Source organism: Mustela putorius, unplaced genomic scaffold, assembly GCF_011764305.1.
Source record: "Mustela putorius furo isolate JIRA1106 unplaced genomic scaffold, ASM1176430v1.1 tig00003962_pilon_pilon_pilon, whole genome shotgun sequence".
Classification (NCBI taxonomy): Eukaryota; Metazoa; Chordata; class Mammalia; order Carnivora; family Mustelidae; genus Mustela; species Mustela putorius.
In genome coordinates this window covers 18,333,010-18,352,066 of record NW_025422106.1, presented here as the reverse complement: position 1 = coordinate 18,352,066, position 19,057 = coordinate 18,333,010, and the positions used below count along the sequence as shown (strand labels likewise).

Genomic DNA, 19,057 nt, shown 5'->3' with positions numbered 1-19,057 from the left:
TGTTCAAAATCTGACATATCAGGAAGATGATGAATTTAAGTTTCAAAACCTACAGTGGCTTTGAAAAATCCTTCATAATATTATAAAATGATGGAGTGAACCACAGATACAGTAATTGCTTCAAAAATGTAAGAGAAATTTTCTTTATATAAATTAGTTTTTAAATCTGCAGGGAAAAAACAAAATCTTCTGAAAGAGTGTCCTGTCTCCACAGGGAGGCAATATATTCTCAAAGGTGGCCCAACTCACCAAGTGAAGAATGGCTGCCAGAATCTTATATACCGTTTGAGTCTCCTCAGGTTTGAAGCCAATTACTTTCATGGCATCAGCTACTACTTTGAATTCTGCAGCGTCGTTGATAGAAGACTGAGAATGAAAATGGAAAACATTTCACACGAGCATAAAAATCTGACAATTACGAGACTACATTTGAATTTAGCCAACATCTTGAGGCTTCTGTAGTAAGTCACTGAGTACCCAGAGAAAAGAAAATTATTTTAGGGTAGAACTATCACTCAGCACACAAAATGTCCACTGTGTGTGAGAGCCACCACCACAAAAAATAGGCGTGACATATTTTCCGGAACCTTCAGTGAGGGAGCAAGTCCTGGGCTGCCTCACAGAAGCTGACTGCCACTCTGTGATGAGTGAAGAAAACATGGGACATGGAATCACAAATGGAAATACTGACCATGGGAGTCTCTTGCAGGCACAAGCCTGACTATTGTTACCTGTGGTTTTTTGTTTCACAGTTAGTCTTGTAGAGTCTGGGAATAACACTTCCTCTCTTGGATGGTCAGGCTTTTTACTTGACAAGTGAGGAAAAGCAGGACCCCCCAAAGCAAAGTGGGCTGTCTCAGTCATTCAGCAAGCTATTAGATATTTTGGGATCACAACCACTCTTTCACAAACATTTGGTGCATTGGATCTTCTAACTGGTTTGAGAGGGCTGCTATAGATTGAATGTATCACCCCCAAATTCTTGTGATGAAATCCTGACCCCTCCCCAAAGGTGATGAAATTAGGAGGTAGGGTCTTTGAGGGGGAATTAGGTCATGAGGATGGAGCCCTCAATAAATGGGATTAGAGCCCTTGTAAGAGGCCCTAGAGATTCCTCATCCCTTCTCCCCTGTGAGGACACAGAGAAGGCTCCATCTATACACCAGAAAGCAGGCCCTCACCAAATGTGCAGGTGCCAGCCAAATTGCTAACCTCGACAAGCTACAGCCATCGGGCTGGAAATACAAACACATCAACAGAAATTTACAGTGAAGCAATGGTAAGGGCCTATCTCAAAAAAGTTTCCCTAGAGCAGCAGTTGCAGAGGGCCTGACTGATCTTTTCCTCGGTGAATTTCTCCTCTGGTGGGGACACAGGAGAAGGGCACGAAGGGGTCCTCTGTACCTGACGAATACCTGTTCCTCTAGTATCCAGGACACAACAAGGAAAGTTTCTCCACCTACCTGGTTCTTTGACCTTGGGCAAGATACTTAACCTCCTCAAGTCTCAGTTTCCTCATGGGTAAGGTGGGCACAACAATACAGGGTTGTTGGGAGAATTGGATGAGAATCACTTCCCTAGTTCCTAGCCCATAAAAAGCACTAGACAAGTATCAGACAGAACTATTATTATAAACTGGAACTGTGCTGAAATTGCACAGAAACTAGACAAGAAATCTAAATGTCCTACTGTGGGAAACTGTCAGCTGCTAGAACCCTGGTTTGTTCACCCCTCTCCAAGTACCCTTGTCCTTCAGGACTGGTCTCCCCTGCAACCTCAGAGGGTAAATCTTTGTGGGTAGAAACTAATCACGGTGATCTCACTCCCCTTACCAAGGGACTAACTAGCCGTGGGCATGTGATGTTATTCAGGTCAATAGGGCATGAGGTTTCCCTAGCCTCAAAGGGACATAAGCCAGGAACATTTCCTCTGCCTGTGACTTCTGGAACTACAGCTGTCATTTTGGGACCATGACGAAAATCAGCCTAAGCACTCAAGCCAAATCCAGTGAGGATGGGAGAGTTTTAAGTTGGAAAAACCAATAATATCTGGGTCCCTACCAACACTGTGATGGCATTAAGTTAACCAACAGGGCTTCTCGTTACATGAGATAATTAAGTTCTTATTGTTTTGGGAGACTTTCATTTGGGTTTCCCTTCAACCCAAATGAAAGTCTCCCAAAACAATAAGAAATTAATTGTACATTTTTACTCTATTTCTAGGGTAGTTAAGTAAAACTGTGATAGAGTATGCTTTATAGTTGTTAAAATCATTCTATCAACATATTTGTTAATGCAAAGATATTAAAATTATATTGTCATTTAATAAAAGCAAATTTATTTAATCAACATTTATTTTATGATTCCATATATATATATATATATACACACACACATAGGAGTGCCTGACTGGCTCAGTAGGAGCAGCATGTGACTCTTGATCTCCGGTTCATGAGTTCAAGCCCCACAGTGGGAGTGAAGATTACTTAAAAAAAAAAATCTTAAAAACACACACACACATAAACCATCATCAGTAACTATCTCTAGAAGGTAAACTTTAGTATATTTTTGTTTCCTTCTGGTACATTTTTATTTAGGTTTTGACTATGATCATACATTATGTCTTTATTTTTGTTAGAGAGGGAAAAAAAAAGAGGCAGGGAGGAAGGAATGGGAATTGGATGAAAGAGAACCCAAGCCACATTCAGCTTTAGACAATGGCTAAATGTTCATTTAATACTTGCTTTCTGTGGGGGCACTACAGGAGTGGGCGAAAAGTAATTTGGTCAGTAAGACAATCTGATTAAAGAGGAACATTTCTGGTCATAGGCATTTTTTTTTAAATTTTATTTTCATTTACTTATTTGAGATAGAGAGAGAATGCATGAGAGGGGAAAGGTCAGAGGGAGAAGTAGACTCCCCACTGAGCAGGGAGCCCAATGCGGGGCTGCATCCTGGAACCCCAGGATCATGACCTGAGCCGAAGGCAGTTGCTTAATCAACTGAGCCACCCAGGCACCCCGGTCATTGGCATTTTTAAGTGCTGGTTTCACAATCCCTTCTGCATCCATGAGCGCTGCTGGCCTAGTCTCAGAAAGCTCAAGTGTTGCCCTCTATTGTCTTGTTTGTTTTCAATTAATTTTCTCCCAAACATCCTGCTCTGAGATGATTGTAAAAGTAAAACAAAACAAAAAAATATCCATGCAACTTGAATGTCAAATAATGGAAAATTAATTGGGAAAGCCTAAATATCACTTATTTCCATGCATGGCAATAAAAATACAGCTAAACAGTAATGCAGTTATAATTTGTTTTAGAAGAATAATAGAAACAAAAAAGGAAACACCTCCTTTCCTTTCTTTCCTTTTATAAATTCTTTTTATTTCTCCCCTGACTACAAAAGCAATGTATTTTTTATTTTTTATTACAGAAGAAATTTAAAACATGGAAAAGTACAAGGGCACGGATACCTGTAATCTCATCCATTCAGAATCAGTAATTAAAACCTTGGTCTATTTCCCTCCATATTTTATTTTATATATTTATATACCTTTCTCTGACAAAGCAGGATAATATTATAATTACCATTTTATAGTCTACCATCAACAGACTACTATATTATTAGGATTAGCTCTAAGGTGACTAGCAGAACACTAATTAGAAATAAAAGAGCAGAAAAGCATCTGCATACGGGAGTGCAAAAGGCCCGCATGCAAGTGAAGGGAAAAAAGTGAAAAAATTTGAGGGCTGAATAGAAATGCTCCAGGGTCACAAAACTATCTCCAGGGTAGGTCAAAATCAATACAGCGCATGGAGATCTTTGATACTCAATTTCAACCAGGGTGCTTTTAAAGTTCTTTCTGCTTCCCAACTCGCCTGTGGCCAAACCATATGGCATCTTCCTCTGAAGTGGATTTCCTAGTCACACCAATGTTTTCACAGTGTCAAAAGAATTGGGATTAAAAACTGGAAAAACAAAACAAAATAAACCACAAGATCACAAGAGAAACTTCTTTCCTGTCAGATCAAACACAGAAACAGTTATTAAGTGAAGTTGTTGACCAGTAATGCAGCGAGTCTCTGTCCCTGAGAATTTAAACACCAGAATGGAAGAAAAGAGTCACTCATTTGCTTAAAGGCAGCAGGCTGGACCAGAGAATTACTTAATGTCCCCTCTGGTTTTTTGTCTGATTGGATATCTCAGAGAGGAAGCTCTTACCTTTAATTGAGCGCCTACGTGGATATAGTTGTAGGATGACAGGGATTTCTGGAGATGTAGAGAGCGTAGCATCTGCTCTGAACCTCCTTGAAGGAGCTGAAAGGTATTTAATTAAAAAATGAACTGGCAAAATACACGCGGAGCCAAGTACATCAAGTATTCTCACAATGGTAATCTGCTTTCACTATGGTCATTTGCTAAACAGGAACCTAAGCGTTGTGGTCACTTGCTTAGCTGCCTCATTATCCAGACAAGATAGAGCTGTGTTTCAGAATTCAGAAAAAGTCAACACTGCTGCTGAAGTTAGAGGTATCAGCCCAGGGTCACATGCTGAATCACACTGGAAACAAATAGCCTTCCTTCCTCAATTTCTCTATGGGGGGTGGGGATGGGGATGGGGGGGTGGGGGGGTGAAGCACCGCTGGATAACCACCACTGAAGGGTTGAACAAAGACAAATTTTAACACTCATCCAAGTGGGGAAAACACTGGGAAGAACTTACGAGTTCTGGACAGTTAAAGAACTATTTCATATTTGGTAGAAAACTAGTTTAAGGAAAACCTGGTGAACTGTCAACAAGAACACAAATATAATATGGGGAGCCCTTACCTACAGAACACGCCTTTGAAAGGCAGTAGGTTTCAATTCTCTACATTAAACTGTATGCTTTGTCTTACTTCAAAGGTGTAATTATCAGATTTTTAAAAGTGATCATTTAAACTAAATATACCAGAACTTGTGTATATATAAATGAGCACTATCTATTACAGCAGTTACCTAGAGAAAATGGAACTCAGCTGAGCTGTACTGTGTTCAACTTACACAGTCACTGCTCCATCCCTTGCAGAGACATGTTCCACATGGAAATCAATCTTACTTAGAGTTTTACTTTTAAAAAAGTCCCAAACAGCAATGCTTCATTGGATCACCCACTTTATTTCTCAGCACTGGCTTATGTTTTTTAGGGCTTTAAAAACTGTAATTATGTATCCTACTTGCTCTCGGAGCATAGACTTGCTAACAGAAGGGCAACTTTTAAAGTCTGCCTTTGACTTTAAAAGCATTCTCAAAAGAGGTATCAAATTTCTTTCTGAGCAATCACAGCTTTGATGGCTAAAGAAGACATTTCTCCCTTGAATTCATAATTAAGTAATCACATTGCCTTATAGCCTCCGGGAGCAAAATAAACTCAAGTTGTATTCCTGTCTCTGGGCTCCCAGATAATGGGAACAACAGCTTCAATTCAAAATAAAACACAATATTTAACATATTCAGAATTTATCATTTCAAAAGCTTTTACAGATATTAAACTGTTCTCTACATTGCAAAAAAATGGAGGGGATGTTCAACCAAGGCAGTCAACTCCTCTGGTGGGTTAACCACCTGATTCTTCTTTATAAGGATCACACTCATCGAATCTCGGAAGCAGCACGTGGGCGAGCGTGTGCGTATGCACGTACTCATGTGTAATGTGTCCTGGGCCAATGGAGGCAAAGGAGGCACAGGACAGGGGAGTGTCCCGACATAAAATACTCATTCCCGGTACAACTGAGCCAATGATGGATTACCTGCACAACAAGAGATACTAACCTGATAAAAAGAATGAAAGCTTCTCTCTCCTGGCTGTTGCACAATCACTCGAGACTTAAAAAAAAAAAAAAAAAAAAAATCACATTAAATCGTTAATCTGAGAATGCACCCTGGAAACAAAGCACAAGCCAAGTTCTCAGGAAATTGTGTATTAACAGTGCATTCAAATGTTCTAAAGACCCCATGGATTACCCACCTAAAACTAGGCCTCTTCTGCAGGGGTTTCTGTGCTATTTTTAATGTTCTTTTTACTATTTAAAACAGAATTCTCTAAACTTTATAAAAATAAAGCTTTTTTTTTTTTTAAAGATTTTATTTATTTATTTGAGAGAGAGACAGTGAGAGAGAGCACGAGCGAGGAGAAGGTCAGAGGGAGAAGCAGACTCCCCATGGAGCTGAGAGCCCGATGTGGGACTCGATCCCAGGACCCCGGGATCATGACCTGAGCCGAAGGCAATCGTCCAACCAACTGAGCCACCCAGGCGTCCCAAAGCTTTTTTTTTAAACCTGGAGCCTAAAGATGGGGTTTTTAGGAGGAAGAGGATTGGAAGTGGGAGAACAGGAAGGGCTGTTTAGGGTTCCCAGGGTCTGCTGGCATTTCAAAGAGCAATGTCTTATGTCCTGTAGTAAAATCAGTTGAAGCCCCTACCTCAGATGGCCCCCAAAGCCTGCACTCACAGGCCTCACAATGCACGTTCTTTCAGAGGAGGCCTTCTAATGGGCTCTGCACATAAAGTGAAGCCATAAAACATTCTGGAAAAAGACTGATGTTACCGGCATTTCCAGTTCTTTCCTAACTGACACTGATAAATACAGGTATTTCCTTAACGGTCTGACTTCAATTTAACAAACGAAAATAGATTATGCTCTGGTACGCTGCCATAAAGGACGCTATGAACAAATAGAAACTAGAAGAAAATGAGATTCAAGTTAGTTAAAATAAATGTACACAGAAGTATCAAATCAATATGCTATACGCCTTAAATGTTTATGGTGTTAAATGTCAATTATATCTCAGTTAAAAAAAGAGAGTTGTATGGGCATGATTCTGTGAAAAGAGTGTCATTTCGGGGAATGGATGGGCTAACTTTTCCGTCATGTGTTCAGAACAATTAACAGCAGCAAGCAATGGTGGTGTGTCAAAAAAGTAGAACTGATTAGTCCTAGAATGTGTTTTGGTTAAATTTCTTTTCTTAAAGATTTTATTAATTTATTTGTCAGAGAGAGAGAGAGCACAAAGCAGGGGTGGAAACAGGCAGAGGGAGAAGCAGGCTCCCCGCCAAGCAAGAAGCCCGTTGTGGGACTCGATCCCAGAACCCTGAGCCGAAGGCAGACACTTAACTGACCAAGCCAATCAGGTGCCCCAGTTTTGGTTAAATCTTATCCAGAAGTTGGCACACATTCCCATATCACTCCCACCCCTGCCACACATGCACCTAAATCCTTATCTACAAAGCCCAAACTTTTCCCAATCTGATACGGCAGGAGCTAAGAAGAGCACAAAAGGAGAGTAACCTGTCCCAGAAAGTGAACTGAGGAGTGGGAAGGGAGGCAGAATAGGATTAAAAGCTACTTTTAAGTAAGTTTAAAAAATTCTACAAACATGATTAGGTTTAAAAAAAAGTCAGCACTGGAGAACATTACCCTCAGAAATGAAGCACATTTTACCTTCTCCAGTAAGTAGTTGTTGATATGTCCACCAATAGGGTCGCCCTTGAAATCAAAATTGATGTCCATGTATTTTCCAAACCTGCTTGAGTTGTCGTTGCGGTTGGTTTTGGCATTTCCGAAAGCTTCCAAGACACAGTTGGACTTAAGCAACATGTTCTTCACTCTTTAACAGAGAAATGAAAGTCAGTATAGAAAGTTCTCGAGGCTGCACCTTTTAGAAAAACTAGATTTTGTTAAAGTACACCCAAACATTTATACAAAGATGCTGACTGTAGCATTGTTTGAAGTACTAAAACAAACAGGCCCTAAATGTCCACCAGTAGGGCTGGATAAAAAAACTTTTTTTCCTAGTATAGGATGCATCGACAGAGAAAGAGGTCCAGAATACACTGATGAATGAGAAAGTAGGTTGCAAAATAATATGTGTTGCAGGGTCTTTAGGTGTCTGTGAATGTGTCTGTGAACGTGAGTGCATGTGTGCAGGCACACAGCTTAGTAAATGCTTAAAAATCCGGGAAGACCAGTGCATTTCACTACAGCGGTCTAACTTGACAGGGTAGGAGTCTGTGGAGTGGGATTTCAGGGGACTTCCGCCTTGGACAAATGCTGTAATTTTTAGTTTTTAGTGTTTTTTTTTGTTTTTGTTTTTTTAAAGATTTTATTTGACATACAGAGAAGCAGGCCAGGGAGAGGGGAGCAGGCTCCCTGCTGAGCAGAGATCCCGATTCGGGGCTCGATCCCAGGACTCAGAGATCATAACCTGAGCAGAAGGCAGAGGCTTAACCCACTGAGCCACCCAGGTGCTCCTAATTTTTAGTTTTTAAGAGAACATGTTTTACTGACATAAAAATCTTAAAAAGATGTGTTCTGAAAAGAAAGAATAGGTGCCACATTCATTCCTTATTTAGTGAATGCTAACTTTCTACAGCGCAGTCTCCCACCAGATACTTTTTAACTTGATGCTGAACCCTTAAGTCTTTGTTTTTATTTCCCTGGCAAAACCTCTTGCGTGCGGGCCCACCTGCAGAAATCACTTTGGCCACTAAAGTAAGCTGATGTAACAGATCCACTCTGACTGGAAGTGACCCCATCACCACCCCAGCTTCTCTCTTCCCACACCAAAGTATACTTTAAAAATGTGGGGAGGGAGGATTGCACGCTATGGTAAACGAAGATGACCATCTTTAAAACTACATTAAGATATGCCCACGAAACACTTGACATTGTACACATGCCTGACTCTACTATACCCACTGGGTTTAGAAATAAAATCAAGTTAGTTCTCCTGAGTGTCTGCGGAAATTCCCATAAGTGACCCCTATTCGTGTGCCTGTCACAGGAGACTGTGAAGTCAGAATCAGAGGTGGGGATGTGTCCAGAAAACTGCCTCCTTGACCGCCGCCCGGTTATGCAGAAATGAGGAAAGCCCCGGTAGGGTAAGTCTCAGCTATACCACCTTCTTTCATACCCATATCCTTTCTTTCCTAGTCATAAAATGAAGGCTGAGATGTGCATGCGGAGGGCGATTCTGGAAAATAAACACTGAGCTTCACACTAGCAACTCTGGAAAACTTTTTTTCTCCCAAAAACTGCACATCATCTAAGAAACTTAAGTCATGGGGCGCCTGGGTGGCTCAGTGGGTTAAAGGCTCTGCCTTCGGCTCAGGTCATGATCTCAGGGTCCCAGAAACACATCCCGCATCAGGCTCTCTGCTCAGCAGTGAGCCTGCTTCCCCCTCTCTCACTGCCTGCCTCTCTCCCTATTTGTGATTTCTCTTTCTCTCTGCCAAATAAATAAAATCTTTAAAAAGAAAAATCCATCCATTCGTTCCTTACGAATGGATAAGAAAATACTAAAGGCGCATTCCATGCTAGCAGCCAGGTCCTACCGACAGTGCCCAGCAGCCCTCATCCTTATCTTATGCTGACAGCAGCGTGAAACTTAAAGAGAAAAAGGAATCATTCTTAGCGATTCTAATATCAGGGCTTCCGGCTCTGACAATGCAATGCAGGGATGCCACAGATCTGCCTCCCAGAGCCCTTTCCCTCCAGGGAGCCTTGGGCTCCTCAGCAGACAGTGTAAAAAAGACACAGTACAGTACAAAAAGCAACTTGAACAGTGGCATCTACCAGCATCCCCTGAACTGCCTCGGCTGAGCACCTGCAACACTGAAGGCAGCAGGTACGGGGCAGGGACTTTCATCTGTTGCAGTGTTACTTTGTTTCCTATTTACATAAAGGTTACCAAAGCAGTATTTCTCTATGAAGAAGCAAATATAAAAACCGACGGCCCAGGCAAGTCTGTATGGAAAACAAAGCCCCAATGAGAACGTGTCTCCATTTTCACACTACCCTTACCTTTCCACCTCGGCTCTCTGGCTGGGGTTGGTGATGGCCGCTATGTAGTGCATGATGTATTTACTGGCTTCGGTTTTCCCAGCTCCACTCTCCCCTGCGGGAATAGTTGTGCAAGGCTTAATACAGTTATTGAGACCAACAGTAAGCTGATTTCTAGTAGAGTAACTGCAATTCTTCATAGAATAATCACAGTAATTGCAATGATCATTTAATAGAATAATTGCAAATTCTGAGGTTATTTACTTAAAATTCTTTGTTTCATTTTTGCCTTTTTTTTTTTTTTTGAGTTAAAATCTTCCTGTCTTGGTACCGTCTAGGTCTTAACAGCTCTGAAAATGCTGAGAAAAGAAGCAAAACCATTATGGAAGTAAAATAACAAATAGATTCCAAGTTAAGATGGACTGCATAGAAAATATCAAGGGACAAAATGGGGTAAGTGAACTCCTTACACCTGAGTGTTGGTGTTTGGCAGTGACTCTGAAGCATAGTAGAAAAGAAACAAGCCAGTGCCTCAAACACCAGCCATGGCTAAATTCATGTACCCTTATGCTCTACAGCAAAATTTCTTTTAATCTTAATGAGGATGAAATATTCCTTTCAAAAAATTAAAATCAAGCGTTATTTTAGTGAAAACATAGCAGAATGCAACAGCGAGTTCCAGACATGGCGTCAGAGAAAAAGCAGGATGACTGGTATGAGGCGGGTGGAAGGGACCGGCTCAGCATGAGCTACCCACATTTTTAAGTGGAAATGCCTTCTGACCCCCAAACTCCACTTGCAGAAATGTATACTACAGAAATACTAAAAATACTAATGGGATCAAATAATAATAATAACAGTAAGCTTCAAAGACTTAAGGAGCATTTCTGCAGACTATACTATGTGTCGCTGCCGAACTCGACAAATAACGTGGCTGCTGGTAGAGGACCAGGCAGATAAAGGATTCAACTATTCAACGGAATAGCACACAGCTGTCAGAGAGCCCTTACTTCTCTAGCTGTGCTAACGAAAAGATGTCCCATTCCATACTGTTAAACAGAAAAACAAGTCAAATAATAGCAGCTATAATTCTGTAACATAATTAGAGTTTATAATTTAATATGCATGTATGACGATATGTATTATACACAGAAAAATGTATAAAAAGGATAAATACTAAATTCACAGCTGTTAATGTTGGAGTTTTGGGGGGTAACAAGATATTCAAAGGGGAGGGACATTTTACTTTTACTTTATATGCTTAAAGGATTGTTTATTCCCTCCTTCCTTTTATACTCAGGCAATATTGCTTTTATTAATTGAATATAATATAGTCCTAGGATATAATTCTCCAACACTAAGTTACTATAACTCCTCTGACCCTTAATATTCTCATCTAAAAAGTAGAAACACAACTGTCTTAGCACTCAGAACTGTTCTGATAACCAAAATGAAATAAAGTCATAAAAGCAGTTTTGAAAGTATAAAGACCTTAATGCAGATGTGAGGCATTATTATGACCAAAATAAATCCCCACAGCGTGGGCGAGGGCATCCTATGTCAGCAGGCAGATATTTTCCCAATCCTCAATTCACATGACCCAAGATTCTGGGAAGAGCTCAGCTCCAACAAGGTCTACTGCCTTCCTGCTCCTCAGACTTTGAAGCTCCAGCCTCCAGCCGGGACGGCCCAGTTCTGGTCCCCATGCCTGTTATGCCCTTTGACACTAACTCCCACTTGCCAATCTGACTTTGACTTGTACCTCAGGATTTCATTTTTTTCCTTTCATTCTGTTATTATTTAAAATAATCTTTGTTGGGATGCCTGGGTGGCTCAGTCATTTGAGCATCTGCCTTCAACTCAGGTCATGATCCTGAGGTACTGGGATAGAGCCCCGCATCGGGCTCCCTGCCTGGCAGGGAGCCTGCTTCTCTCTCTGCCTGCTGCTTCCCCTGCTTGTGCTCACTCATTCTCACTCTCTATTTGACAAATAAATAAATAAAATATTTAAAAAAAAAATCTTTGTTACATTTTATCCAGTACTTTTATGTCATTGAGACGGGAGGAAGAATCTTTCATGACCAGAAAGTCCATCCACATGTAACGTGGATTTGGAAATGAATCAAGACAAGGCATTGGTTCGAAGGATTTGGTGTTTGCTCCAATTTTTTTTCTCCTATAAAATTGCGTAGGTTTCTAACTTCAAAAAAAAATAAAAAAATCTATTGAGCAGTTTGGATCCTTGAGCACCTAGTAAGTGAAATGCATTTTGACCTTGAAAGCACAGGGATCCCCTTCTGAATACCTGATATCACAATACAAGTGTCTTTTGAGCGTCTCTTCATAGCTTTGTAAGCAGCATCCGCAATTGCAAAAAGATGAGGAGGTCTCTCGTACAGCTCCCGTCCTTTATACTGCTCGATTGTGTCTCTCCCATAGATGTTCAACGGCTTGTAAGGATTCACAGAAACAACGACTTCTCCAATGAATGTGTAGATGCGCCCTTTTTCAAATCTGTAAGGAAGCAAAAGAAGCAGAGGAGTGGGTCGGTTATAGAGAAATGTTCTTTCCTAGGTGTCCCAGGAACAGTTTCTGAACTGACATCTCATTGATTCTGAATTAATTTTAGAGACAAAGCTTAAGGCTTTGCCCCTTCAGATGCTGCTGGTAGGAAAGACCAGTAGGAGTTAAAAGCCAAGAACGAAGAAAGAATTTAATTTAGGGGAGGCTGGATGTTCCCTATTTCCAAATACGAAAGGATCAGAAGGGGCTACACAAGAGCTCTAGTCAGAAAAGAAATAGAAGTTAAAGCAGGTCTTAGAATCTACTTAGCCAGATTTGCAATGATAAAGAAAACTGCCCAAATACATTTCTTTTTTTCTTCCTCTTGAAACCACAGTAAAATGTCAATAAAGGAATAAGAACACTAAAACGCGTAACAGAGAGAACGCTAGGAGAGAGGGTTCCGGCACACGTCAAATTCATGATTTTAAATGATTGCCTAAAATTTCACAGTGTAGATTATCATTCTTTATTCAATCATCTCCCTTCCTTCCTGCTATTATTCAAATAGGATATTATGAATAATACTGTAAAAAAATACTCTTGACACATAATCTTACGAATCAGTGCTTTTATTTCTGTGGGATAGCTGGTTGAAAGGTATGTGTATTTTTAAAAGTATTTATAATATGATCGCACCTTTTTACCATAAAATACTAGAACAGTGCCCCATAGATGATTTAGATGTCTAACTGTACATGAATGTATTTGATAAATGATGACACAAGCATGGAAAAATAGGGGGGACTACTTGTGATGTTTTAGGTACCCTTTTACACATACAACAGGGGGATGAGGAGGAAGGTCACGTGGATGGATGGAAGGAAGCCAGAGGAACAAAGGAAAAAGGAGTAAAACAAAACAAAACAAAACGAGACAAAACACAACCCAGCATACATGATATGATTGCAACCGCACAGAATTATGTGTCTGTATTTACAAAGAAAAAATTTAAATATAAAACTTAGAAGCCCCATATCTCTTCACTATTTATACATTAACTCACACATGTGACACCCGTGAACCAGGCCAACACTCAAACGGAGGTTTCTACACAAACACCTGCCCCTGCCAAAAGGCACAGGTAGACACAGAGTTCGTATCTGAGAACGAAGGGAGTGGTGAGTTGGGCAAAGTGCTCGCCAACAGACAGTGACCGTGCCTGGAAGCACTCTTGCCTAGGACCAGTGCAGCTGGGAAAGAACGAATTCTCTGGAAGCGCAAGGCAAGAAACTTCAACTTCCTTCACAATGGAATGAAGGCTGCTGGCTATAATTAGGAGTGGAAACAAACAGATGCTGATAATGTCAACAATAAATTAAAGCCAAGATTTTTATTAAGTCATGTACATTTAAGTAAAAGCTATTAATAACCACTTTAAGGTTGTCTTGTGCATTTTTCTACCATGGTTTTCCTGTGAATCCTCCCTCATTGGATGCAGTGTTTACATGGTGGTTAAAAGCCTGGACTCTGGGGTCCTCTACATCTGGTTCTGAAGGCTCAGACTGCAAATATAATAGCTGTGAGACCTTGAGAAAACTACTTTGCCTCCATATGTTTCAGATTCATCTGTAAAATGGAGATAATTATACCCCTCTCTCCCTTTGGCATTGAGTAAGTACTTAAAAAAAAAAAGGGTAATTAATCTTGTTTCCAATTATGCTCTGCATGAAAAATATTTTTAATAAATGCTTTTATTTTATATTAACATTGCTACTTAAATCACAGCAATCCCTACACATGAGGAATTAGTTCAGTGATCATAATTCTGCTTCCCTGCCTTAGCTGTTAATCAACGAATGACAAGTCACAAGCAAAATGTCCACGTAACTCATGTTCAAACACCCACAAAAATAATAAAAAGCTAACATTCACTACCCAGGCCCTTCTGGCTTAACCTGCAAATTTGGAGGACACGCTCAACAACTGTCTTCAAGGATAAGAATTAAAGGGACATGATTCTTTAGTTTTAGAGACACTGTCCAAACAGGAAAAATTAAAAAAGGATGTTAGGAAAATAAGATTACCTCACAAGTCTGGAACTCTGTAAACTAACACACATCACATAGCATCTGAGATCAGAATGCTGGTCTAAGACTCCAGGTCTGCCTAATTATGAAATTCCATTTTATTTCAAATAGGATATTCTGCTTATCAAAACTTCTAGACATCATGTTTGTAAAACTCAATTAAAATAGGTATATAAAACCACCAAATGTATAACTATTCATGTGAAGAGAGTGGCAAAGTGTCAACAAAATATAGTATTAAATACAGTACTTCGGTAATTTATAAAATGTTACAAACTTGCTTGTAGCTGGTTATCACAAATGAAGCTTTCAATTTGGGTAAGGCTTAAAATTACCGCTAGATGGTGCCAGTATCACTTTAACAACAACCGGATAGTCCAGTTTGCTTTGGGAAAACCCTCAGGTTAAGAAGTTTGCCCTAAAGTAATGTAGTCACCTGCCTGGTATGCTTCTGTAAGGAACTACTGTAATTATCCTCCACGACAAATAAGGTGATGCCAACTCTAACAAAAAACCAAGGAAGGCATTTTTTAAAAAAGATTTTATTTATTTATTTGAGAGAGAGAGAGAAAGAGAGAACATGAGAGGGGAGAATCAGAGTGAGAAGCAAACTCCCCGTGGAGCTAGAAGCCCCATGCGGGACTGCATCCTGGGACTCCGGGATCATGACCTGAGTCAAACGCAGTTGGTTAAACAGCTGAGCCACCCAGGCGCCCACAAGGAAGGCATTTTTACGCCTTCTGTGTGCAAAGCTTTTATGACAAACTTTCATAATGCATTCGTCAAACATTTATTCAATATCTACTGTGTGCCAGACATGGGGCCTGACTCTGGGAATTAAGAAATGAACAAAGAGCAGGGAAGTAGAGCAAATAAATAGTAACAATACGACAGGTAAGATAATAAAGGCATAAAATGTACTGGCAAAGATGGTCACGGCACACCCCTTCCAGTGAGGTTCGAAACTGACTCCGAGACCTGTCAAACCCTCCCTGTCCCTCCTCCCTGTGTCTCTGCCTCACTCACTCCTGCTCTACATTAATGAGCTACATAGAGTTCCCAAGGTTTGTGACAGTTCATGGTTTGGCCACGGGTCTATTCTGCCTAGAATACCCTCTCCCTAACCAGTCTCTTCTTCCCCTGTCTGCTCAGCCAACTCTCACTCTTTGCAAAAGCCCAAGCCTCAGCTCCTCCAGGAAGCCAGTCTTGATACCCCATCTCCAACACTGACATTTTGGTCTTTGCTCTGTTCAGATTTGTTTTTTTCTTCAGAACTTCCAAAATACTTAAAATACCTTAACAATGATTGATTCTTAAAACTCAATTTCTTGGGGCACCTGGGTGGCTCAGTTGGTTGAGCGTCTGACTCTTGATTTTGGCTCATGATCTCAGGGTCATGAGATCAAGCCCCGCATTGGCTTCCGCTGGGTGTGGAGCCTGCTGAAGATTCTCTCCCTCTCCCTCACCCACTGCTCATACACACACACAACTCTCTCTCTCTCTCTCTCTCTCTCTCTCTCAAAACAACACCACCACCTCAATTTCTTTAAGAAGTTTAAAGATATTTATTATGGGCCAGGTATTTTCACAGGCTTCTGAGCGAAATAACAAGGTTCTAAAAGTGTTTTTTTTTTAAGTTTATTTATTTTTTAGTAATCTCTACACCCAACATAGGGCACAAATTTACAACCCTGAGATCAAGAGTCTCATGCTCTCCCCACTAAGTCAGCCAGGCGTTCTAAAATGTGTTTGAATTAATAATGAGTATTTGTGGAGAAGAAAGATGTGAATGCCGTTGGAGGACAACAGTCTTTTGTACCGGAATTCTGGAACACTTAAAAAAAAAGTAGTTCCATTAATTTGCCCGTCATTTATACAAAAGATAAGCCACAACAGGAAGTTGAGATGTATGGGTATACGACCATGCAGGGAAGTGTGACCCTGGAGGAGGAGGGCGGGGGTGTGCACATCAGCTGATACTACAGAAAATGAACTGCTACCTGTGGACTAAGGTGAACTCCACAGGAATTCTGGCATGAAGGCAGGACCACGTGGCAAGACTGGAAGAACAAGAGGGAGGCTGGCCTTCCTTGAGCAGAAAGCATGTGTCAGGGAATGTCAGGCAACCACTGGAAAAGTAGGAGGGAGCTGGATCTGATCGCCGCGAAAGGCTTTGAAAGCCATTCGATGTGACTGGAAACAAGGGATCAGGGAAGACTTTTCTAGTTAAAGAGGTCAATAAGGCTGGCCCTCAGTGAGGAGAGTGGCACCGGAAAGGAGAGAAAGAGAAATCTGAGTTACTTCGAAGGGACATTGGACAGAAGCTGAACACTTATTGAATACAAAGGGCAAAAATATCTTTAACTTTGAGCTGGGTGGAGGAGAAAAGGGAATTCACTCCAGATGATGAGATTTCAGAGGGACCCTCAAGGCTTCTAAGGTCAGTTCACCCACTAACAGAATTCAGTGCTGTCCTTGATTGACTTCTTAAACAACATGAAATCAATTGTAATCAGGAGGAAAATTCTCTGTGAATGATATATTAAGTGTTCAACAGAATCCTCATTCATGAGTAAATACTACATATTTCGTAAGAACATACATGCTTTCAGGTAGGAGCTGCGTAATCACATTGATTTGGCCTGTTTTTCTTCCCTCTTTAATGTACGTGAAATCCTGAGTTGCTGGGAACATCGTGTTGCCTAGGAAATGTATTCACCTGCGCAAGCCATCTCTCTGCCTTCTACTATCTCCTCAAGAAACTCCAGCCTGCCGCCCAAAGCTAGTTTCCAGTGAGACGGCTGAGTTCCCCAACTGATTTTGTCTTCACTTTAAGTCGATGTCTCAGCAGTCTCTGACGTGAACTCCTGCTTCCTCAACACACTCTTCTCGTGGCTTCTGTGAGGCCACCTTCTCTAAGATTTCCTCCTCCTCATCTCCTTTGCTGGCCCCTTCTTTTCTCATGATCTCTAGACACTCAAGTTCTCTAGGGTTGGGTCCTGGATCAACTTCAAATACCACCTAAGGGACTTCCATTTAAGGAGGACAGAGTTAGGTTATTTTGGCCTTACTGCAACCCTCTGAATCATCAAGAACAACAAAATGAAGAAAAGCCAGAACACATGACCTACTAGGAAACAAAAACCCAGCCACAACTCTGAAAGATGACTTAATGAAGGATGGTTGTGAAGTGCCATGGAAAGTCGACATAGTTGAGGGTGGTCGCCTCGAGAGAAGAGGCACCTTTGCAAACGTCAGGTCCTGAGGAATTCTCCAGAAGTAGGCAGTTCACTGCTACAGGAAAAAAGGATTAAAAGAAACTGACAAAGGGCAGATCAAGAATATCCATGAAAAATAAGTATGTCATGAAGGAGAAAGCGGATGGTAAAATATTTCTGCGTGAAAGCAGAGAATGTAAAGGAAATATAATCCATTAAACCAGGAGATCAAAGAAAACATCATTTAAGAATAGAGAAATCATATTTTAAATGATCTTTTGGAAAAGGAGGCAGGAAACCAGTAGAGCTGAAGGAAACAGAAGAGGAGAAAACAGAAACAAAGGCTACACTAGCAGGAGAATGGGAGCGGACACTGCTGAACCCAGGGGCCAGAAGGTGGAGAAAAGTGAGCAAAAGAATGTGGAAAACGAAGCTGAAGTAGAAAGAAGAAAGTACAGAAGTGGGAGGTAGCGGGGATCACATGACAGGTGTTCCCAAAGACTCTGGTATGGCAAGGGTGACCTTTCAAAACAGCAAACAAAGACGCCAACAACATATGTCAACAGACAGTGTTAGAAAACAGACCAGGCACCTGGAAAAACAAAGATCGTGGATCATCAGCACCATGGTTTAAAGGGTGGCCTCCCCCCAGAAAGATATACTGAAGTCCTACTCCCTGGTGCCCGTGCAAGTGTCCTTATTTAGAAACAGGGCTTTGCAGATGTAAACAAGATGAGGTCATCAGAGTGGGCCCTAATCCAACATGACTGGATGATGACACGAGGAAAAATGCCCCGTGAAGATGGTGACAGACAAGGAGGACACCATGTGATGACACAGGCAGACAGATGCAAGCTAAGGTCACCCCCAGAAGCTGGGAAGAGGCAACCAAGGCTGTCTCCCCGACCGGTTTCAGACAGAGCACCTGGTTTGTGCTCTTCTGTTACAGCAACTCTAGGAGATGAATTCAACTAGTTATATCGAAATAAATTCCATGAAAATGGCCAGGTTTCACTTGCATTTAGAGAAATTAAAGAAACCAACAATATGGCACAATTTTCTCCGGGTCGAGAATGGTACGAGTGAACAGCGTTCAGCAAGCATACGAGGTCTCAGGTGTCTTTCCCATCGCCAGAATCATCCTTATTGGCATGACTCCCTTTCGATCCACCCTCCATGACATAGAAATCGAAATGATCATTCCTATCCTTAAATCTCTTCAGTAGGAAGCCTCAATGCAAAGCCGATCTGACATCCAGATGTTGGTTTCTCTCACGCCAACTCCTCCTGAGGACTGTGCCTTAGCCAAGAACAAAACGAGATCTCTCCCCACGTGAAGCACCCAGCCCACCAGCAGCCCACGCTGGTCTCCTCTATGGCAGTTACCACAAGAAGTTTCTTGTTTGTTTGCTGTCTGTCTCCAGCGGAGAC

General features: G+C 41.2%; 1 protein-coding gene across 2 annotated transcripts in view; it reads right to left on the bottom strand.

Moving 5' to 3' along the window:
- Positions 1–19,057, bottom strand: part of MYO1D (myosin ID) — a 340,193-nt gene that overhangs the window by 236,014 nt on the left and 85,122 nt on the right. For both annotated transcript variants that reach the window (XM_004747082.2, XM_004747083.3), the window contains 6 exons: positions 12,122–12,330; positions 9,838–9,931; positions 7,477–7,642; positions 5,809–5,862; positions 4,219–4,314; positions 250–366 (listed from right to left, as the gene is read on the bottom strand). In XM_004747082.2, the coding sequence (XP_004747139.1) occupies positions 250–366; positions 4,219–4,314; positions 5,809–5,862; positions 7,477–7,642; positions 9,838–9,931; positions 12,122–12,330 (736 nt within the window). The remainder of the gene's footprint in view (positions 1–249; positions 367–4,218; positions 4,315–5,808; positions 5,863–7,476; positions 7,643–9,837; positions 9,932–12,121; positions 12,331–19,057) is intronic.